This window comes from Orussus abietinus, unplaced genomic scaffold, assembly GCF_000612105.2.
Source record: "Orussus abietinus isolate OABI.00-Male unplaced genomic scaffold, Oabi_2.0 scaffold309, whole genome shotgun sequence".
NCBI lineage: Eukaryota > Metazoa > Arthropoda > Insecta > Hymenoptera > Orussidae > Orussus > Orussus abietinus.
Window position 1 is genome coordinate 86,104 of NW_019394460.1, and position 24,261 is coordinate 110,364.

Here is a 24,261-nt window from a genome sequence, read left to right on the forward strand (position 1 = left end):
TTTAGTCGGTAACAATTTCTGCCATATCTGTAGAGTATCTTTTGATCGTATTGACCAGTATTGGATTAATCACTCCTGAAAGTACATTTTGAACACAAGTAACACATTTTGGCCATCGAGACGAGAAGACCAGCTATTGGGATAACTTTTAATTTCTTAAAAGTTTAAGGGTGGATTTTTATTTGTAAATCTAATAATGGAATAATACGACAAAACAGGTGTTATTTAACACTTAGAACAGTGTACATACAAAAGGAAGTCAAAGAGGCGTTGTTCAGGTGGAAGACGTAAGTTTGAACACCGAAGACTGCCTACCGCAATGTGTGCACCCTTACGGCGCGATTGCACTGACCAGTATTGGATTAATCATCCTAAAAGTACATTTTGAACACAAGTAACACATTTTGGCCATCGAGACGAGAAGACCAGCTATTGGGATAACTTTTAATTTCTTAAAAGTTTAAGGGTGGATTTTTATTTGGAAATCTAATAATGGAATAATACGACAAAACAGGTGTTATTTAACACTTAGAACAGTGTACATACAAAAGGAAGTCAAAGAGGCGTTGTTCAGGTGGAAGACGTAAGTTTGAACACCGAAGACTGCCTACCGCAATGTGTGCACCCTTACGGCGCGATTGCACTGACCAGTATTGGATTAATCATCCTAAAAGTACATTTTGAACACAAGTAACACATTTTGGCCATCGAGACGAGAAGACCAGCTATTGGGATAACTTTTAGTTTCTTAAAACTTTAAGGGTGGATTTTTATTTGTAAATCTAATAATGGAATAATACGACAAAACAGGTGTTATTTAACACTTAGAACAATGTACATACAAAAGGAAGTCAAAGAGGCGTTGTTCAGGTGGAAGACGTAAGTTTGAACACCGAAGACTGCCGAATGTGCACCTTTGCGGTGTGGTGTCGTGTTCAGTGGCGGTTCTCTGACGGAGCGACCTGCCGTAACGAAAGGGTTAAGGGGATGTGAAAGTGGCGTTGAAGAGGTTTTGTTTATAAAACTTTTCTCCCAACTCGGTTGACCGAATAGTTCGAAACTTTACAACGTGAATAGGAAGACTATAAGGAAGGTCCTGAAACTCATGAAATTTCAATTCTTTTCAAATTTGTTTATAGGTATTTTTAAAAATGGTTTATAGAAAATGAAATTTCGCGAGTTTCAGGACCTCCATATTCACGTGGTAAAATTTGAAACGAATCGGTACCCCCAATTCGAGGAATAGTTTCCCCAACGATTTGACTTCTCAGATATGTATAGGCTGACTCTTTCATATCCTCTTAAAGCAAGGAGGAACGGCTCGAAAGCAGAAATCGCTCCCTACAATTGGGACCAATTTGAGGAACTTTCACATCCCCTTAAGGGGATTAATGGGTTGAATTGTAGGGAGCGATTTCTGCTTTCGAGCCGTTCCTCCTTGCTTTAAGAGGATATGAAGCCTATACATATCAGAGAAGTCAAATCGTTGGGGAAAGTATTCTCCGAATTGTGTGTACCGATTCGTTTCAAATTTTCCCACGTGAATATAAAGGCCCTAAAGTAGGTCCTGAAACTCATGAAATTTCATTTTTCATACAAAGTTCATTTACTTATCAAGGATCAACCAACATGGCCAACCAACGGCTCGTTTTCTATGTTTTACGCTTCTTGGAAGCTTGGAATCGAAAATGAAGAGTTTCAGGGCCTAGCTTGAACAATTTAGAATACCGTAGAAATGGAATATTACAGAGTCAGGTGGGAAAATGTGATAAATACTTTCACCAACGATTGCAAGAAAATGCTGGCTTGTCTCGGGGCCAACGCGTGTTTTTAAAGCAAAAATTTAGTTGCAGCTAAACGCCACAGATGGCGACGTTGGTCCTAAACGGTCGTTAGAATAATGAATTCACGAGATTTCGACGGTTTTACGTCGATCTCTTCATCATTGCTTTACCGAAATGAGATATGGAACGCTTCAGTTCGTATAATTATCGTAGACTGTGAAAGACTTCAACGTATATAGAAATGTCGGTAACGGGACGCGCCAGCTTATGTTACACTTGAATATTCAAAATGGCGTTACCACCAGAAAGGGTATAGATGAATTTTACTTAATCGACCTCGATTAAATTTCTCAGCGCCTTTCGTATCATCTTAAGTCGACCGCTGCTGAGCACCTTCTCTCTTTCAGATCTCCGCAGAGCAGGGTGGCCATTGGAGGCAGCCCCTCGCCAGTGGCAGGACCTCTCGCCCTCTCCGTCAATGCATCCAGCATCCTGCCGATGGTCTCCGCTTCGGATGCCGCCAAAGAGGACATCAGCGTCGCCCCTGCCCTACCCTCGCCTGCTGCGATCCTCCCCGATCAACCCTGCGCCGATATCAATGTTAGTTGAGGCTCGATCAGCTTACATCCTCGTTTTCTTTCTTTACATTTTCATCTAATTTCTGCAATTGGATCCGTTGACTTCAAATAATTAACCCTTTTAGTGCCGGGCGAAAAAGAGGTGCTTATGCGAAGATAACCGGCCGAATTTTACGATTTTACTAGGATTTGGAAGAAGGCTCATAAAAACCAAACGAAAAGCAATATTTACATAATTCAAAAAGCAGGGTATTGAGGACAAAATAGAGAATAAAACGGTGACGCTAATTTTTCTATATTCATTGAAAATTACATCAATAACAAAGGTATAAGTGATCGAAAAAAAAAAAAGAAAAATTGAGTTCTCTGTTTCAAAACGTAATTGCACATAGGAAAAGTCATCTTTTTATCATAAATTTATATATACCGTTTATTGCAAAGTATATACTTTAAATTTCCAATATATTTCTTAACAAAATAAGTAATATTGCACAGGAAACATAAAAAATAACTCCAAGGCACATGGTAGGCGCCGGACGGATTATCTCATCCGAAACAAGTAATTGTTATAGGTTATAGGTTGTTATAGAATTAGTTATAAAATATATTCATCTAGAATGTCAAAATATTGGTGCTAGAAAGCTAGATTATCGTCAAAAGCGTTAATCCGCTACTACCGGATCGCGAGATATCTCGTCAAAAGCGTTGATCGTCCAGTATCGGGTCGCGAGATATCTCGTCAAAAGCGTTAATCGGCCAGTATTGGGTCGCGAGATATCTCGTCCAAGGTAACGAAAGGGTTAACTGTTGAAGGCTGCGGTTTGGGTACTCTTGGCACATCTCGTATGCAACGGATCATGGTATTCAGGATGTTTGATTTCTTCCTTAGATCGCGTCGGGGTTGGCCGAGCTGCCTGCGGAGGCGAATGCATCCGAGACGAGCGCATGGCTGCGAGCAGGCCGCTTCCATGCTTTCGAGTCGACCTTCTCGAGCTTCTCCGCCTCGGACATCCTGCGCCTGTCGAGGGACGATTTGATCCAGATCTGTGGCCTCGCCGACGGGATTCGGCTCTTCAATGCCCTGCACTCGAAGGCCCCCACGCCTAAACTCACCCTGTACTTCTCCGTGGAGGGCAGTGGCTCCCTCTGGAGAGTGGTCTACCTAGAGACCCTGACGAGTGGCGCCCTCTCCGGCAAGCTGCTGGCCACTCTGAACCTACCCCCTGACCAGCTGCACTCGCTGCTGCTCCTGGGACCCCAGGGCATCCACGTCATCGTCAGCAACGATCTGGTCGCCAATATGAAGGACGAGAGCATGTACTTTGTCGAAACCATCAGAGGTAGGGGCTGGGTCGACGCTGTTAACCCCTTAACCATTTGAGTGCCACGTGTCTTTGTTGTTTTCTCGTCCAAAAGTGCCAAGGAGCGGTTTTTCGCTTGTCTTATTCCCCGATTAAAAATGCCAAGGAGCGCGATAGCGCTTCTCTTATTCCACGATTAAAAATGCCAAGGAGCGCTATCGCGCTGTTTTCTGCTCTACACGGTAAGCGGTAATGTTCAACTGGAATTAAAATTCGTTCTTTTACCAGCTGTCTCATTCTTTTACTTTTACCTAAAATGGAATGGTAACCGTAAAGTCGCGCATCGACGGAAACCGAGCGTGACGCGGTTATCGGCTTCGCAGCCTAGAACGCTGGCGCTGTTCGAGCGACACAGAAGAAGCGCAAAATCGCTCCTTGGCACTCAAACGGTTAACTTACAATATCGTGGGATAGACGTGGTATATCAATCGGGCCGAACGTGAACAAAAGGTGTGAGAGATGTGGTATATCCATCTGGCCAAACGTAAAGAAATCGTATGAGAGACGTGTGAGACTTTGAACGTTCAGCCAAACCGTGAAATGGCCCGATGTATGACCAACACTTTTCTTGTTTATGGAATATATCGCCATAAGATTAAGAGAGATGGAGAGATGATTACAGCGCCGCCACCCGTTGGCTAACATTACTATTTATCCAGCATCGAACGTCCGTATCCTTCCGGGCTTCGATGGAGACTTCTGCATTCTTTGGTCATTTTGAAATTTCGGAACTTATTGTAAAAGGCCCATTTTGGCCCGAGTGGAATGTATTTTTACTAAAAGTGCGTTGTGGTAGGTTTATCCGTATCCTTCTAGGCTTCTATGGAGACTTCTGAATTCTTTGGTCAGTTTGAAATTTCGGAACTTATTGTAAAAGGCCCATTTTGGCCCGAGTGGAATGTATTTTTACTAAAAGTGCGTTGTGGTAGGTTTATCAACATTTCTATCGATTTCTTTTCTCATCCCACGGTTTCTTTCAAAATTGAAATACTGTTATCCGCCCGCTTTATTAACCCTTATCACTCCAAGAACATTAGAAGGGCATTAGAAGTGTATTAGAAGTTGGTAGCATTACTGCCGGTTGGAGTGATAAGGGTGAAATCCAGAATTGCTCAACATTCGGTACATATTTGTTCGGTTCCCATTTTGAATGCCGCTGTTTCAGGTTTTGGCATACATTTGTATTCCAAAGTGTCCGCAACATTGAAACATTTAAAACAGGGCCATTATCACTGAACTGGTGTAGATAGAACCGTCCGCGCCGCGATTTCAAGGCCGCGTAAGTGTGAGCTAGATTGCCAAGAGAATTGAGGATGTGTAGATCTCGGTACGTGCCAAGAATTGTCACATCGAAGATAGAAAAGGCTTTTAATTATAAAGGGCGGTGCATTTCTTCAAGTGCACAAGTTCGATATTTAATGTGAAATTTAAATAAAAAAGAAGTTTCACGTCATAAACACGCGGCACCCACGTACCTATTCTTGTTATGTATTTTTCTATATCCGCTTTTTTTCTTTTTAAGATGCCTGAAGAAAACTGACTGCATAGTTTACTATAGCGCGCGTTTAAAAGGTACTTTTGTTAATGTTTTTGTTATTTGCTTTCAGACCCGGTGAGCGACCAATACAAGCTGCTTCTGAAGCCGTCGACTCGTTGATGCACACGTTACAAGGAAGAAGAACGTCGAACCTTTGTGGAATAGTTTACTCTTGTTGTTATTGATTATTTCGTATCGTTATTCACTGTAAAAAGTTGGTCATTTGGTCCCTCGGTCATTCGCAGTTGGCTTTTGAGGATAATTTAGTCGCGGGCCGAGTTGGCTATGAGTATGACTTCTTGTGTCGGGAATGAAGCTTAGAGTTTCATCACACATTTGTAATATGAGACATACTCGGTCATTCATTAGTGTCGCTCCTTAAAAAGCGGGAAACGCAGTCAGTCATAGGCTAAACTAGCTACGACTCTATGTCAGAAACGAGCCATAGAATTTCATAATTGATTTGCAATAAGGCAAACCCGGTCGTTTGTTATTCTCTTTTCTCGAGGAAAAAGCAGAAAATGCAGGAATGGGTCGAGCTAACCACGCAAAATGACCCTTTATGTCGGATACAAATAGTACAATTTCATTGTTCATCTCCTGTAAGGCAATTCCGATCGTTTGTTACTGCCTTTTGTAACAAAAAAAAAATAAGGCAAAACCTGTAGTAATGGACCGAACTGCCATGTTGATTGGGCCTTTGTGCTGCGAACGAAGAGTAGAATTTCATAATTCATCTCCTGTCAGGCGTTCGTCGTTGTTTAAAAAGAAAAAGACGGAGAATACAGGAATAGGCCGGGCTAACGAAGCTAAATGAACCTTTGTGTTGTGAATTAAGCATGAGATTTAATAATTCATTTTCAATGAGACAAGCCTTGTCGTTTGTCTACTTGGTAAATAAGTTTATCGAGAAAGTAAACGGGCAATGGAAACGCAGCTCGTCGTTGCGGTCGACGTTCGTCAATTTATCAATTTACCAATTAATCAACTTATCGATCCGCCAATTTGTCAAACAAAGGCTGTGAGAAACGGCCAACTGACGTCGGTGGGGCTGTCCGCTCAGGATTTCACAAACATTTCAATTAAGGAGATATGAAAGTGGCATCCGAAGAGTCAATCGTTCATGAAACTTTTCTCCTAACTGGGTGTGTTGAATCCGTTCAAACTTTACAAAGTTAATCTACAGGCTATAAGGAAGGTTTTGACACTCATGAAGTTTCATTTCTTATACGGAATTTTAAAAACACCTATAAATAAATTTAAACAAAAATTGAAATTTCATGAGTTTCAGGACCTTCCTTATACCCTCCATATTTATATTGTAAAGTTTGAATCGATTCAGTACGTACAGTTTGGAGCAAAGCTTCATAAACGAGTCCTCTTTGACGCCACCTTAAGTGTCCAGTTTTTTCCGCTTTTTTCGGGATTTTTTTTTTTGTGGATCATTACATTACACATACTTGAAATTTTTACTACATATTTACTTGTATTTAAACAAACCATGCAAATTTTTCTTAAGCAAACATATTGTTTTTTTTCTTCGCGTGCAGTGCTCTTGAGAGAGACCGCTGTAAAAAAAAAGTAGTGAAATGGCTGCCACGATTCTAGCTGTTCTCCTCATCTGAAATCAAACAATTTAATTGATTATTAATCTATAGATCTGTGGCTATAACTGATACCAGAATTAAGTGAACAATTTTAAAATTAAAAAATTGAGCCAGTTTTTAAAATTAATTTGTAAATTTCGTATTTTTTTCGATGAATTTAAATTGAGGTAATAAAAACTATGATAAATATCACTAAGATTTTGGTACCAGTTGTAACTATGTGTCTACTGAACATGTCATTCGAATTTGAGCGCAATCGGTTCAGTAATTTTTTCTCAAACTTGGCAGCCAATTTGAGAAATGTCGTTTTTGAGAAAAACACGTTTGAAAGTTCAAGTACACATTACACAAAGATAATTTTCACTCACCTTAAACGGCTGTTATTTCTTAGCGACTTCGAATACGGGGAAATCCTTTTACAGACATATTGCAGGGATGATTTGGAAGTAATTTAGCTAAAAAAATAAAAGAATCGATTTTTCGGACCCGACACATAGTACGACCCCCTTAATACATTCGCGACCGCTGACGTGAATTCACGTCTTTTCAAGTTCTATTTCTGGTTGCCGTTGACGTGAATTCACGTCATTTTAAATTCTATTCCTGATTGCCGCTGACGCGAATCACGTCCATGACGATACACGATACAAGTTTGCGGCAACCAGTTTCAGAATTTCATTATTTTCGCCGGTACTCAGTATTTGAAACGGAAAAAATTTGCCGGTCGCGAATGTGTTAAAAAAAATATGAAAGCAGGATACGCTAAGATGAGAAGGAGAGGTCGGACTGATATCGGGGAAATTTCGTCGCACTCTGAAAAACGCAATTAATCTGCCTATTTGTCCCCTAGTTTGCCTTTTGCATTTCTCTTATCACGGAATGAATATCATCCTCGTGCGATTGTTCGTCACAGTTCATCAGTTCATCGCGCTATTATCCTCCTAGAGATTAACCACATTGTTGGTGTTTCCTTTTTTTTTTCCTCAGGAGATATTATAAAGAGCTTACGGGCAATAAAACGATCTCTAGATCTCCGCAATTATGTTATATTATTATATTATTATATTGTATCGTTACTTCGACTCGAAATCGAGCTTTGCGAGTGACGCTTTTTTTTTTATCCACGGAAATGTTAAATCATGTAAGGCATGGATAAACTAGTTAAAGTCATTAGGAAAGTGCATTGTAAAGAATTTTAGGAGGAGCGGGGAAAAACGATGTAATCAAAATTCTTGTACCGGGAATGGGAATGTCTATGATATGAGCTTATTATATATATCTAATATATATAAACATATAATATATACATTGGGAAAAGTTGTGTAACGTCATCGAGTAGTATTTTATAATGTTCGCCGAACGCGGAAACTTCTTTCTTTCCTAGTTGAACTAACTCGCTCCAATTTGTTATCTCGTATTGTTATCACGGCGCTTTTTCTTCGATTTAGCCGTGGCGCACAAATATATTCTTCCTTCGATCCTCTTGCGGGCGCATTGTCTTGCGCAGGTGTAATCTCTAGGCAGGAATTAACCCTTATCACTCCAAGAATATTGGAAGAGTATAAGAAGTTGGCAGTATTACTGCCGGTTGGAGTGATAAGGGTTAATCCTTAAGACTAAAGCTTTTATCGATTAAATGGGGCGGTAATGTTTTAAGGGAGGATTTTCTTTTTTCTTCGTTAAATTTACCGCTTTTTTTTTCCTCATTTTCTGCCGAAGAAGCTATACAACGGATCAATGTGAAATTTGGCATGTAGATTTATTGATATGTTACATATGCATAAAGAAAAACATCAATTGATATCCCCAAAAAATACACCCCCCTCGATGCACGATGGTCGTTGGTGTGCACGATTCCAGTCTTCTCATTGATCCTACACAAGAACCCAAGAACATTTTCACTTAATACACATGTAGCTATCGTTTGATGGAGGGAAAAAAAAATGTACAAAAAAATTGAGGATCACGAACTATCGATCGATTCAACAAAATTGACCGATCTTTTTGCTATAAAGGAAAAAATATTTAACGTACAGCTTTTTTGGTTCATCAATTGATAAAAGGATGTCGATTAAGGATGCTGTCCAAATTTGAAGACAATCGGTTCAATGGTTTTTTTAAAACGCGTTCATACGCTCCGACCGTTCCACGGTTGCGCTTATAACTTGGGCATTTTTGACAATTTTGTTGTAAAATTTGGCATACATATTCTTAACACCTTGAAGAATAAGAAACATCGGCTGGAAAGTCGATTTCTTTTCACGAAAAGGAAAAAGAAAATCCTCCCCTTTTAAGGCAGTCGATTCGCCGCGATGACGATGATTTTGACTAGGCTCTTTTGAGCATGATAAAAGCGGATTAACCCTTTCGTTACCTTGGACGAGATATCTCGCGACCCAATACTGGCCGATGAACGCTTTTGACGAGATATCTCGCGACCCGATACTGGCCGATCAACGCTTTTGACGAGATACCTCGCGATCCGGTAGTAGCGGATTATCGCTTTTGACGATAATCTAGCTTTCTAGCACCAATATTTTGACATTCTAGATGAATATATTTTATAACTAATTCTATTCGTATAGCTAAAAGGAAGAAATAAATACAGTTTTTATTAATGAAATGAAATTATTTTTATTTACTTTCTACGTGGCAGAACACAAAATAATTTGTCTAGAATGTCAAAATATTAGTGCTAGGAAGCTAGATTACCGTCAAAAGCGTTAATCCGCTACTACCGGGTCGCGAGATATCTCGTCAAAGGCGTTGATCGGCCAGTATCGGGTCGCGAGATATCTCGTCAAAAGCGTTAATCGGCCAGTATTGGGTCGCGAGATATCTCGTCCAAGGTAACGAAAGGATTAAGGAAAAAGGGTAATGCAGGATTTCCGAAATTTGTCGGTAAATTTGTCAAGATAGCGTGTATTCGCTCTCAACTCGCAAGACGAGAAAGTCTAGGCCTTAGACTATATAATTTTCTATCGAGAACCTGTCACTGAGATAGAAGTAAGCTTTAGGCAAAAATGTTAGTTAATAGAATTTCGGATATATTTTAATTAAAAGCGGTACCAAAATGGCGATCAAGATATCAAATCGAGTCTTCTTCGGGATTATTCCCAGAAATCAGGCGTTTATTATACCCTGAAACTAACAAGGAAGGTATCCCAGATCGATCTCTCCAATTTCATGTCTTTTATAATATGCTATAGTAGATTAAAAACTAAGCGACACGTATTTTTTTACCTACCATTAAACGCTTTAAGGGGGTGACACCACCATCCAAAGTAAGGCATGTCAAGGGGCGATTTGGCAGTTTCACCCACAAGAACATAATATTTTTTAACCAATCCACCTGGAAAAGCTTTCTCGTAAGGAGAAATGAAAAATATAATTTTCTCAATTAAAAATAAAATTAAGGGGTGAGCCACCCCTCACAGGCCTTACTTTGGATGGTGGTTTCACCCCCTTAAAGTGTTTAATGGCAGATGAAAAAAATACGTGTCGCTTAGTTTTTAGTTACCAAAACATATTATAAAAGAAATCAAATTGGAGAGATCGACCTGGGATACCTTCCTTGTAAATGCAACTAGTGCTGGTATTTTTCCGGTGCAACGTTGGAAAGTAGGAAAGGATAATCAACATTAGTGCGGTAAATATTAAAACGGATTAAAAGTTGTTCGAGGGATAATATACGCGGAAGAATGTGCTTGTATTGAAGAGTGCCTTTTATAGTTAAGAAACAAGGAGGTTGAACATTCTTGGTTTTAGAAATTATTTATAATAGCGACACCGTCCTCAAAGCCGAGTGTCTTTCGATTTTCGTCTTCCACGCAGCACAAAGCATTGCGTAAATATATTACAAAAAGTTGGAACATTGTATAAACGCGGAAATATTTTCGATGCGCTGGTTATTATGTTTCTTGTTTTTTTTTTCCTATTTTTTATTTCACTTTAGCAACGCGGTTGTAATCTGTACATAGTTTAAGTTGCAATGTAAAAATATATAGTACCGTGCTACGATGTCATACAGTTTTCGTATTCGTCTGTAAGAATCGCTGAGCTGAGGATGCTAGAAGTATTATAAACAACGAAGAATCGACGCTTGGCACGGCCATTTGTTTATTGACTTTCGTTCGATTGCTGCATTGTTGGATGTTGTCCTGATTGCTAAATCGGATGTGAGGAGTTTCACTGGTACAAATTAACAATCGTCGAGATTGAAGTCCGACGAGTCTCCGCTAAACGACTGCAAATAATTGTGTGTAATTGTATAACTAATATGTATATGTAGATGTAAGGTGTACTGTAAATAGGAATGTTGCTAGCGACGCGACATTAGGTATAATACTCAACGATAAAGATTGCGGACGGCGGAAATGCTTTGCTTCCGTTCTTCTGGCATGGTTGGAAAAATGCATGAAATTAGGATTATACGTTTGTAAAAGAGCCCCGAAACATTGTTTCGGGCTTCCTAGTGCCACATCATTGAATCTTCCCTCGTATACGGGACAATAAACGTCTGTCGAGAGATCGTTCCTGGTTTTATTGTTTAGCTTTTGCAGCATCGGCTGTTGAGATCATTGCAGGTTTAAGGGGATGTGAAAGTGGCATCCGAAAGCTGAATCGTTCATAAAACTTTTCTACGAACTGGGTGTCTCAAAACGTTCCATACTTTAAAACGTGAATATGGAGACCCTAAGGTAGGTCCTGAAACTCGCGAAATTTCACTTTTTATATATTATCTTGAAAATAAATCTGAATATGAAGCTTGAGCGATTCACGAAACGTCTGAAATCGTATCCATAAATAGGAAGATTTATTTTCGAAAATACATTAAACTACGGCGGTTAACAAAGTATTCTCAGGGAATAATTGCTCTCTTGTAACTTATAAATATGCAGGTCTTCGATGAACAATGATCCATAACTGAACGGAACTTTGTGCCCTCAAAAATGCGAGTCTTGAAACCCCCCGAAATTGCGAAGTCTTCCTTGTCACAAACTCATTTATGATAATGTCAAAATTGAGCGTAATGAGAGGCTTCGCTACTGTTTCTTGTTCATTTGCTTGTTTCGCTTCTTCTCCTCGCGTCATGTCATTTTTAAAGTTTTCACCGTCTCTTTCGTAATTTTGGGCCAGAGTATGTCGTTTATAAATCTAAATATGAAACGTGATCAATTCATGAAATGTCTGAAATCGTATCCATAAATAGGAATATTTATTTTCGAAAATACATTAAACCGCGGCGGTAAACAAAATACTCTCAGGGGATAAATGCTTTCTTGTAACTTAAAAATATGCAGGTCTTCGATCAACAATGATCCATGACCCTGAACGGAACTTTCTGCCCCCAAAAATGCGAGTCTTGAAACCCCCCGAAATTGCGAAGCCTTCCTTATCGCAACCCCATTTATGACAATGTCAAAATTGACCAATTGGCAATTGACAATTGGCTTCGCTACTTTTTCTTCTTCATTTGCTTGTTTCGCTTCTTCTCCTCGCGTTTCCTTTCCCTCTCGGACAGACTCCTGTACAGCTTGTAGCCGAAGAATACTGCAAACAGAGAAAATAGGAATTAATTATTATTTGGCGCAATGAATTATGAATATGAGAAAGTTATTTTCTGATAGGTGTGAGATGCCGATTTGTCGTAGGTCGATTTTCCTCGTTATGTCGTACCGAATATAAAAACTATAACCAGAGCGGCGATTATAATAAGGGCATGAGATTGATAAAGCATTGCCAGTGTCGAATTCTTCACAAGGTCCCTCGAAATCTGACTCAAAGACTTCCTGAAGGCGTCTCTTGCTTCCTCGTTAAAGTCCTTTTTCCCCTCCTCGTCAAGCTGGCGATATTTCTGCACCATCTCGAGGATCTTTTTCTGCAGGTCCTCCGAAACTCCATTGATGTTCCTCAGCTTCTCTAGGACGTCTTCAGCCATTTCAATTTTTTTTTTTCTTCAATTTCTAAAGGCCTGCAGGTCGATATTTTTTACTCCGATTCCCTCGACTCGATAGCACTTTTTACGACCCAGTTTTAAACGATGACTGCCGACTTCGTGGCGATTATTAATCGATTAGAACGTCGAGGTTGGAGCCGTCGATTAGATATTAACCTCTTCGGGATCAGCTCCCAATATTATCGGAGAATATTGCCACCGAGTCGCAAGCAAGCGATATTTTTGACTGACCGTTCATTTCTCCGAGAGAAAGACTTACTGGGTCGGCCAATTTTTTGATTGCTCAGCGAAATGCTCTTTTGATGTCATATCGCGGTGTAATTCGTCAGGACTCTTTTCGAAATTGAAGTGGGAAGTCGGAAACTTCGCGATGTGACGATTGTGAATCGTTACCCTATCAGATTTCCCCTGGAAACCCTCACAGCTTCTATTTAATGTCAATCATTTCAATACAAGCATATGTTAATATTTATCCTTATTGTGGACAAAAGGATAAGTTATCCTTTTGTGGTATAAATAAAGTACTCACCCAGGGAATATAAATTTAAAGAATTGGTCCACGTATGTGCTCTCAAAATAGAGTAATAATATATTATTATTATCGCACGAATTATTTAGCATGTTTTGATTTTCTAAAATAAGGGTGTATGCGAAAATGTATAAAATAATTGTTAACTTTAGTATTTCAATGTTACATTACAAAGCTTTTCTAACACTTGCAGTATTCAGGATAAGTTATCCTTTTGTCCACAATTCAGTGAAAAATTAGTCACTCCTAACCCAGACAGCATAAAATATTCATAGAATGTAAAAAAGAAGTTGGAAAATATTCCTCATGTATATTCGACATTGGAATGATATTTTAAGTACGCTATTAGATTATGTACGTATGATAATGTTTCCCAGATATAGTCGAAATATTTAATGTTTTATAAATATGTATATACACAATATTGGTTTAGCAATGTCATTTGAAATATGGGATACTATTCTATAAATACTGCAAGTGTTAGAAAAGTTTTGTAATGTAACATTGAAATACTAAAGTTAACAATTATTTTATACATTTTCACATACACCCTTATTTTAGAAAATCAAAACATGCTAAGTAATTCGTGCGATAATAATAATACATTATTACTCTATTTTGAAAGCACATACGTGGACCTATTCTTTAAATTTATATTCCCTGGGTGAGTACTTTATTTTTTGTAAAAGTAGGTGCTTACGTTTCAGTGATTCAATATTTTATCTCACCAAATGTTGACACTTATTTAAAAGTAGAATACTGAAACATGAACCTTTTGCATTTTTATTTGCGTGGCAAAAAATATCATTCAGATATGTATATGACATGCTATTTCTTATGTGTAAGAAGTATCAATTCCATGTTCATACAATGTTTCGTTAAATATATTTCGAATATAAAAAAATTGACCAAAACTACATTCGTCCTATGTTAAAAAAATGTACATAGCACATAAATCCATGTCCTATTAATATTGAAATATTTTCAAGGAATATTCTATGAACCTCTGTGCTATGTATTTGTGCTGTCTGGGAAGTATCGCATCGCGTTATCATTAAAACAAAATGGAAACTAGGGGGAAGCTATTCGGCGTAGACAAGTTAACAATTCTTCGTCAATGCAGTAGTTCTGCATCTTTCAACATAGGCATTAATTTAAATTAAGTAACTAAAATGCGAGAACGAAGCAACGTTCTAATAGGAAATAAGAGAATGATTTTTGGAAAATCGAAGAAAAATCCGAAAAAGAGGAAGTTTATTTCTTCCCCTTTTCGAAGTTGGGCCTTAAAGGGGTAATAGATTGTGAAGTGCATTTTATTTAAGAGGAGTTTAAAAAAAAAAATAAGAAGATAAAGGAAATGTTTGCTTACGGGGCTGTTTTAAGTTATGTTTTAAGAAGAATTTAAGAGAAAAATATTTAAAGTCTTTAAACATAACAACAGATCTGCGGATGACTTTGTTTCCACCGTGTACACGATCCCAGGAAAACGACAAATTTGGAACAAAAAGTTATAATTTTAAATGCTAGGACAGATTAAAAAACTGATGCCACGGTTTTTGGTGAAATAAATGTGTAAATTCTATTAAAAAATAGCCAACAGAAAGCACCTTTTCATTTTTTCTTGCACTTTAATTGTTGATATCTGTTGAACACGCAGATCGTAAAAAGTTCGTGTCATTGGTTCTTCAATAATCTTCCCTAATGTCTAAAAACACCTGAACCGTTTATTTCAGACTTGTCAATCGCCTGGAATCATGTAAATCTTGAAATAAATAAAAAATGTCCAGCTTTCTTACGTGCGGCATTTTTAAACGTGTAAAAACATTTGTTATCTTTGATTCACTGTAAGACATAAAATAGAACAACCTTGTTAGCAAATATTTCCTCTACCATTTCATTACCTCTTAAGGTGAAGTGAAACCTCCCTCAAATCAGTCGATTCGAATAAAACACTTTTTTTTAAGGGTATTGGATCGAACTGTCTGAAACTTTTAGATATGACTCGTGACCACCTAACAATTGTTCGGATACTTACAAAACTTGGATTTTGGAAAAGAAATTGTTTAACTTACCCCAAACCAGAACCGAAATGGCATCTAACTCTCATATTTCAATCGATGTCCAATTATTGAAAGCCTTAATATTAGAAACGAAAGGGTCAGGACAATTGTACGACAATTTAGAACACTCTGATAATCGAGAAACTCGCATTTCAACGGGATAAAGGCTAAAAAAGTGTCTTATGCGCTTCTATGCTAAAACGATGGTAATACGAGGTCTCGTTGACCAGGAAATCACAGATAGCGCAGGGGGTCATTCTGCAGTCAATTAGGGCCTCAAAAATAGACTCTGATAATCGAGAAACTCGCATTTCAACGGGATAAAGGCTAAAAAAGTGTCTTATGCGCTTCTATGCTAAAACGATGGTAATACGAGGTCTCGGAGTGAAAAATTAGTTGACCAGGAAATCACAGATAGCGCAGGGGGTCATTCTGCAGTCAATTAGGGCCTCAAAAATAAATCCAGGGAATTTCTGGAGTTTCACTTCGATTTCTTTATAATTATTGTACGAAACGACAGATGGAGTATGCCATTTAGTACAATACTCAATATAATTCGACACAGCTGTCAATATAAAAATGAATGTCGGCAACGTAGGTATTTAGAAGAACCTTTTTTACCGACGTCGATCAAGTTCCTCGACGTGTTTCACTTCACCTTAAATTCACATTGATTAAAATGCATTTCACGATCTACTGACCTTCTAAAATTTTAGAAAATGAAACGATTAAAAACAAAATATTTACCAAAAACAAGAGCGATTACTCCTAGAAGGACCAAGAGGAGGGCAGTCTCCGTGGTGAAGTCACTGGAAGCGGACAAAGCTTTGGCATGTCCTTGTCCTTGCTGATTTTTTAAGATCTCGCTTCTAATATTTTCCTTGTCTTCCTCGGAGAGGCCGGCCATCGAGTCGAGCATTTTCAGGAGCTCAGCTGGAGTTGGCAACTTCTGGCCGAGACCAGGAAGGTCCGGAGCTTCGCCCGAGGATGGCTCGTCCTCGACGATGGCATCATCGAGTTCCTTATCAGCAGAAACCTGGGCCAGCAAGGTGCTTGCCAGTATCGTCCACATCTTCCGGTACCTTCGGCCTTCAATTGGGGTTCTGTCGAATTTTTTTCCCCCGTTTCTTTACAATCCCTTTATATGTTATTCTTATTGTAAATGATTTGATTTGCAGACAACTCAAGTGAGATATATAATAATAGAAATGTATAAGCGTTGAACCGAGATTCGTCTATTACTTCCTTTATTCCTTCTAACAAGGAAGGTATCCCAGGTCGATCTCTCCGATTTGATATTTTTTTTATAATATGTTATAGTAGACTAAAAACTAAGCGACACGTATTTTTTTATATCTGCCATTAAACACTTTAAGGGGATGAAACTACTATCTAAAGCAAGGCCTGTGAGGGGCGGCTCACCCCTTATTTTTTTTTTTAATTGAGAGAATTCTATTTTTTATTTCTCGTTACGAGAAAGCTTATCTAGGTGGATTGGTTAAAAAATATTATATTCTTGGGGGTGAAACTGCCAAATTGCCCCTTGACATGCCTTATTTTGGATGGTGGTTTCACCCCCTTAAAGTGTTTAATGGCTGATAAAAAAAAATACGTGTCGCTTAGTTTTTAGTCTGCTATAACATATTATAAAAGATATCAAATCGGAGAGATCGACCTGGGATACTTCCTTGTCAGTTATAAAAGTAAGAAATCACGTAATGCATTTGCTGCCATACGTTAATAGCGTTTATCACCACCATTGTTACACACGCACCTGATTAAGGTAAATGTCTACAGACATACCGATATTTTCACATATCCTTCAAATATTAACTAATATTCAATACTGTCTTCGTACATTGAATTCCCTGGGACGCGAAATATTAACTGATATTAGATGATATTGATCCAATATTACCCCAATATATTACGAATATTCTTTACTACTGAGAAAAAAAAATGCAATCCATGTAACAGACAAAATCAAACATTTTCTTGTTGACGCGAAATATTAGCTGATAATAGATGATATTGATCCAATATTACCCCAATATATTACGAATATTCATTACTACTTAGAAAAAAAATGCAATCCATATAACAGACAAAATCAAACATTTTCTTGTTGACACGAAATATTAGCTGGTAATAGACAAAATTGATCCAATATTACCCCAATATGTTACCAATATTCTTTACTACTGGGGAAAAAAAAAAATGCAATCCATGTGACAGGCAAAATCAAACAATTTTCTTGTTGACCTCACAGTTACAAAAGCAGGAAATCACGTAATGCATTAGGTGCCATATGTTAACAGCGTTTATCACCACCAATGTTGCACACGCACCTGATTAAAGTAAATGTCTATAGACATACCGATATTTTCACATATTCTTCAAATATTAACTAATATTCAATACTGTCTTGGTACATTGAATTCACTGGGACGCAAAATATTAGCCGGTAATATTGATCCAATATATTACCAATATTCTTCACTACAGGAAAAAAAAAATGCAATCCATGTAACAGACAAAATCAAACATTTTCTTGTTGACGCGAAATATTAGCTGGTAATAGATAATATTGATCCAATATTACCCCAATATATTACCAATATTCTTTACTACTGGAAAAAAAAAAATGCAATTCATGTGACAGACAAAATGAAACAATTTTCTTGTTGACCTCACAGTTACAAAAGTAGGAAATCATGTAATGCATTAGCTGCCATATGTTAACAGTGTTTATCACCACCAATGTTACACACGCACCTGATTAACGAAAATATCTACAGACGTCAAAGCCACGTGTCAGCGCGGTAGTCCCAAAGTCTTATACAATACACAAATGATATGCAATAATGAATAAAACTATATACAAGAATGAATGCAACGCAACCGCAAGACTCGTTAGTCTCTCGAAAAACTCGTGAACAACAAACTGTTCCGAATGGAAGGTCGGTCACCTTTTGTGGGAAGATATCTACAGAGTGATACGAAGACCCGATTGGACGAGTTCAACCAGGGACGGGACGAGTAGTCGGTGACGTAGCTAGAAATAACGTAATAACTTCCAACGTGGTAGAAAGATCGTGCTGCTACCTTCCACGTTCGACGGTCTAGGCCGGAGTGAATGCGTGCTTTTTCCTGTTTTCAAAATAAATCGGATGAATCAACGTGTTGGAATAATAAAACGAGTTGCGCATGAGGTAGCTCTTAAGGTGAAGTGAAACTCCCCTCGAAACAGTCGATTCGAATAACACACTTTTTTTAAGGTTGTTGGATAGAACTCTGAAACTTTAACACACGACTCGTGAGCACCTAGGAATTATCCGGACACTTTCAAAATTTGGAATTTTTGAAGATAGATCTTTTAACTTGGCCCAGACCAGAGCCAAAACGGCGTCCAGCTCTCATATTTCAATCGGTATCCAATTCTTGAAGGCTCTAATATGAGAAACGAAAGGGTCAGGACAATTGTACGATAATTCAGAACACTGGTAATCGAGAAACTCGCATTTGAACAGGATTAAGGCGAAAATGTGTCTTATGCGCTTCTACGCTAAAACGACGGTAATGCGAGGTTTAAGAGTGAAAATTTAGTTGACATGGAAATCGCAGATGGCGCAGGGGGTCCCTCTGCAGTCATTTAGGGCCTTGGAAACCATGAATCCAGGTGATTTCCATGGTTTTTACTTCGATTTCTTTATAGTTATTGTACGAAAACGACGGATGGAGTATGCCATTTAGTACAATACTCAATATAATTCGACACAGCTGTTTATGTAGAAACAAACATTGGCAATGTAGGTGTTTGGAAGAACCTTTTTTTACAGACGTCGATCAAGTCCCAAGACGTATTTCATTTCACCTTAAGAGCTACCTGCTGCATAGGATACTTATAAATTGTTGGCCGATGATTTAATTTCCTCTTTTCGTTTAAATGTACCCGCAAAGTACGCAGATGTAGGTGGCACTATTTTTGAGAGTTGATAATTGAAATAGTGTACTCTGTGTTATAAGATGTGACGTCGATATCCTTTTTTACTGACGTCGATGAAGTTTCTCGAGGTTTTTCACTTCACTTTAAGAGCTACCTGATGCATAGGATACTTATAAATTGTTGGCCGAAGATTTAATTTCCTTTTCTCGTTTAACACTAGGTTTACGGGACCCGTCAATTTGACGGAATTCAAACTTCGAAAAGAAATACCGAAAAAACCATAGGATTAATTTTAACCATTTTTGTATCGTAAATTAATCATTTCATCCAAAGAATTTGTACCCACAATTATTTTTTCCTAAGCCTTCTAATTATTAAAATCTGTATGTAGTATACCTATCTCTACGAAACCCGTCAAATTGACGGACTAGCTAATTTCATAAACAGTCCATATATATTTGCTTCGTTGCAGAGAGTGTAAGGCGAAGATGAGAGTGAAAGTTTGCATTGAAAGTGGAAAGATAGAAGGATCTTCGGATAGTGAAGAGGAAAACTTCTTGAAAGGGTGTCGTAGCAAGAAAAGGATGCGCATTCTTTCTAGTTCTGACTCCGAGGATGAGAGGACGAGCATTCCAATAATTTCCGTGATAATTTTTAAAAAAGGACTTTTTACTTATTAATAATTCATTTAAACGTAAAGCCTAGTGTTGTTTAATTCAGACTTAATTTGAATAAATCGATTTTTTAAAGAAAATGCGTGTTTTCGTTTACCCGTCAATTTGACGGTGCTCGTAGAAACAGGTATATATAAAACGCCCGTAAACCTAGTGTTAAATATCCCCGCAAAGTACACATATGTAGGTAGATCTATTTTTGAGAGTTGATCATTGAAATAGTGTACCCTGTGTTATGAGATGTGATGTCGATATCCTTTTTAACCGATGTCGATCAAGTTCCTCGACGTGTTTTCACTTCACCTTAAGAGCTACCTGATGCATAAGATACTTATGAATTGTTGACCGCAGATTTCATTTCTTCTTCTCGTTTAAATATACCCGTGAAGTACGCATATATAGGTGGATCTATTTTAAAGAGTTGATGATTGAAGTACTTTGTGTTATGAGATGTGATGTCGAGTGTTAAGTGCGGTAGATATGAAACGGCCGTGATCGTGATCGTTTAAATGAAACCTTGACAAGAGGACGGGAGTTGCAGAAATAAAAGCATCGTTAATGAGAAAATATCAGTTGAATCGTGACATTGTATTACGAGTAAAGACTACGGTCTTAACACTGCGATTATTGTAATAACGAGTAAAGTCTTTACTTGTTATTACAATAATCGCTGTAGAGTATTTGCTCAGATTTACACAAGAGGACGGGAGTTGCAGGAATAAAAGCATCGTTAATGAGAAAATATCAGTTGAATCGTGACATTGTATTACGAGTAAAGACTACGGCCTTAACACTGCGATTATTGTAATAACGAGTAAAGTCTTTACTTGTTATTACAATAATCGCTGTAGAGTATTTGCTCAGATTTACCCATTCACTTCTACTTCCACAGTGACAACAGGTTCAATAAAATGTTATACGATACTTCTACCCTCTTTTTCTGAAATTGTCGCACGCGTTAAACGATTAGATAAAGATGGTCAATACCACTGATAGAGTCGAAGCCTCGTTAAATGAAGGCAAAAGTCTCATAAAAAAAAAAAATAGGTTTGTCCTCCTAAACGGGTTTTCTTTACATGTTGCATTCAGTTCCTGACTTGAAACCATATATACCTCTACGTACATATATTATATATAACGGGTAAAGTTATAAAAACGGGCATTATAAATAAAGCAACGTTTACAATGACCGGATATTATTCACTGTAGGGTTGGGTAGGTATAATACGTCATGTAATATACGTGGTTTTCTACGTGTATATTACAACGTTTAATACGTCTCTAGTTTTCTATGCATGCTCGAAGTATATTACGCTCTTCCATTTCTAAATAAAATATAATAAATGCAGGGAGAAATTTAATGCTTAATAGGGTTAAATCGAAAGAATTTTAAATACAAGCGCCAGATTAATAATTTCTTAACAATTTTTACGTATTTATAGAAGCGCTAAAAGACGTTAACCTCGCGAATACATGCATCTATGGAATCCGCCATATTGGAAATGTAAAATTCTAAACAATTTTGAACACAAGCGCCAAATTAATTCACAGTTTATTAAAATATTTCCGTGTTTACATATGCGCTAAAAAACGTTTATTACCTAGACGATGCTGTATATCGTCCGTCTACGGAATTCTTCATATTCTAAACGTAATTTACAGGTTTTCTACGGTTATCTTCGCTAAACTACTTGGTTTACGTAAAACACGTCAAAAACCTCGAAAAACGCGAAATTACCCAACCCTGATTCACTGTGTCCGGTTTATCACGTTACTTATCACATATATAATGCATAAAAATAAAATATTATAAAAATCTCGAAATTCTCCCGACTCGCGTTTTAAGGTGAACTGAAACACGTCGAGGAACTTGATCGACGCCGGTAAAGATTTTTCTAATTACCTTCGTTGCCGCCGTTCGTTTTTATATTGACAACTGTGTCGAATTATATTGGGTATTATACTAAATGGCGTACTCCACCGGTCGTTTTCGTACAATAATTGTAGAGAAATCGAAGTAAAACTCCAAAAGTCTTCTAGATTTATGGTTTCTGAGGCCCTAATTGACTGTAGAATGATCACCTGCGCCATCTGTGATTTCCAGGACAATTAAATTTTCACTCCTAGACCTTACATTACCATCGTTTTAGCATAGAAGCGCATAAGACACTTATTTAGCCTTTATCCCGATGAAATGCGAGTTTCTCGATTATCAGAGTGTTCTAAATCGTCATACAATTGTCCTGGCACTTTTTATTTTCTACGATTTTCTTCGGTAAACTATGTAGTTTACTTAATATACGTCAAAAACCTCGAAAAACGCACAATTATCTAACCCTGACGGTGTCCAGTTTATCATATTACCTACAACATATATAACGCATAAGCATAAATTATTATAAAAATCTCTATATTCTCCCAACGCGCGTTTTAAATGCCCAAGCATTGCGGAGGAAATGCATTAGTGTCGTGCACGGGTACGAACGCTTGTTTATCAGAGTTAACGACCTAGATAGGGAACCATATGTTACACGAGGCGGTGACAAGTGTCAGACCGGACGCAGGGAAACGGGCGGTGGTTTTTAAAATGAAATTTCTCACCAGAGAGGGAAACGACGACAGCCGCTGGCAGGACGAACACGCCGTTGCTGAAGCCGTGTTCAATAAGGCCCTCGGTACCGCTGCTCAGATCCACCATCGTCGGAGAGTAACGGGAAATCACCGGATGAAGTTTAACCGGTGGTTCCCTCGAGCACGCGACACGGGATTGCTCGGTGGCGCCATCTGGAAACGCCTACTCGACGTCCGAAAAGAATCGCTCAAACTCCGAAACTAACTACTGGAAATAAACCCTACAAAGTAGTGGCGCATTTAAAGTCATCTCGGAATACTGATCTAAAAGAACCGTACTTGTAGATTCAGATTTTTTGCGGCACTCCTCCCTCGACGGGGTTCTCGAAAAACACGTGGTCGGAACAGCCGGCTACATCGATTTCATAGGAGGTGCGCGCGCGTACGGAGTCGAGCTTACTCGCGCGCATGCCCGTCGCCATAGTAACGGGGACGCTAAGCTAGAAGAGCTGTCAGGTGGATCTGTAGTAATACTGACGTTAATATTCACGTGAATTCTCTTGCGACGCGTTAACGTGTGAATTAAGGGTCTGGGTAGGAGGAAGCTTTTCTCTGATAAGTTCTACCGTTAATGCTTGTGATAGGAAACGTTTTTAATTGAGGAAATGGAAGAATGACAGTTCGCCGTGGACTGCAAAATGGTACCAAAAACGAGCGGCGGTAATTGTTTAACAGGGGTGAAAGTGCACGCTGCAAATTTCGTATTAATTTAGTTCATTGAACACGAGTACAGACACTGGATATCTTATTCGGCAGCTGTTAATGCCATGAAAATCTTGCATATTTATAATATTTGTATAACATTAGTTCCATGTACCTTCGTAATATTTTTCGTATATATATACAAAACATTTCGTTTCATTTTGACATATTTTCGAACATTATCTGCCGAATGTATTGTAACATTTAAAAAATATTTCAAATCAAAACTACACGTTTTTCTACCACAATGAAATAGCGGAACGAAATTATTGCAAAAGTTTGTCGTGTTTTCTGATATACCAAATGAAGTGTCCTATAATCGTAAAGTAGGAATTGTATTTTTATGATATAGTTATATGTTACTAAAACTTAATATGTCATTGAGATTTTCAACAAATATTTTAGATATCTTAAAATGACATCTACGAGACATCTTACAAAAATCTGTCGCTAGAGATATTTAGCCGAGAATACAAAGAAATATTTAGAAAGTATTTCGTGCTACTAGAGAACTTAAAACAAAAGACTGAAAAATATTAGAATAGTACCAGCATCTCTGATAGTACTTACAACCATTTTAATTTGTATCACATAAAGAAGTGCAAGTAATTGCATACTGCCAAAGAATTCAGGAGTCCCATAGAAGCAGAGATGAGTTGGAATATTGCTCACGGGCAGGTCGCGCGATCGCACCGTGTGCTGCCCTCTGATTTCGTACGTTAGCTTTCACCGTTTTTTGCCCCCAAGGGCGGCGCAACGAATTTCTGGTAGGGGCTCGCGCAATCGCAATGGCTGTACCATCTACCAGTTGCCGTTGGCGGCTCACGTATTCGCGATGGTAATACCATGCGGCAGTTGACGGTGGTGGCTTACCATTATGGCAATCTCCTAAC

General features: G+C 38.2%; 2 protein-coding genes across 7 annotated transcripts in view; one reads left to right on the forward strand and one right to left on the reverse strand.

Moving 5' to 3' along the window:
- Nucleotides 1-6,442, forward strand: part of LOC105702480 (transcription factor CP2-like protein 1) — a 50,383-nt gene extending 43,941 nt beyond the window's left edge. For all 4 annotated transcript variants that reach the window (XM_023432448.1, XM_023432449.1, XM_012430076.1 and 1 more), the window contains 3 exons: nt 2,192-2,384; nt 3,252-3,702; nt 5,331-6,442. In XM_023432448.1, the coding sequence (XP_023288216.1) occupies nt 2,192-2,384; nt 3,252-3,702; nt 5,331-5,380 (694 nt within the window). In that variant the 3' untranslated portion in view covers nt 5,381-6,442. The remainder of the gene's footprint in view (nt 1-2,191; nt 2,385-3,251; nt 3,703-5,330) is intronic.
- A 5,169-nt stretch (nt 6,443-11,611) lies between these two features.
- Nucleotides 11,612-22,724, reverse strand: LOC105702478. 3 transcript variants are annotated; one of them, XM_012430071.1, is made up of 4 exons: nt 22,637-22,724; nt 18,385-18,565; nt 16,163-16,518; nt 11,612-12,420 (listed from the first exon to the last, which is right to left on the reverse strand). In XM_012430071.1, the coding sequence occupies exons 3-4, from the start codon at nt 16,485-16,487 to the stop codon at nt 12,326-12,328; spliced, it is 420 nt and encodes a 139-aa protein (XP_012285494.1). In that variant the 5' UTR covers nt 16,488-16,518; nt 18,385-18,565; nt 22,637-22,724; the 3' UTR covers nt 11,612-12,325. The 3 variants fall into 3 exon arrangements, with proteins under 3 accessions (XP_012285494.1, XP_012285493.1, XP_012285495.1); XM_012430070.1 differs by lacking the exons at nt 18,385-18,565; nt 22,637-22,724 and adding an exon at nt 18,191-18,339; XM_012430072.2 differs by lacking the exons at nt 16,163-16,518; nt 18,385-18,565; nt 22,637-22,724 and adding an exon at nt 12,547-13,247.
- Between the last annotated feature and the right edge of the window lie 1,537 nt (nt 22,725-24,261).

Bases quoted from the DNA above. Each gene is read 5' to 3' on its own strand.
- LOC105702478 (XM_012430071.1), bottom strand. From the start codon at position 16,487: ATGTGGACGATACTGGCAAGCACCTTGCTGGCCCAGGTTTCTGCTGAT. The intron at 12,421-16,162 runs GTAAATATTTTG...CTCTGTTTGCAG, and splicing joins AGTAATCGCTCTTGTTTTTG to TATTCTTCGGCTACAAGCTG.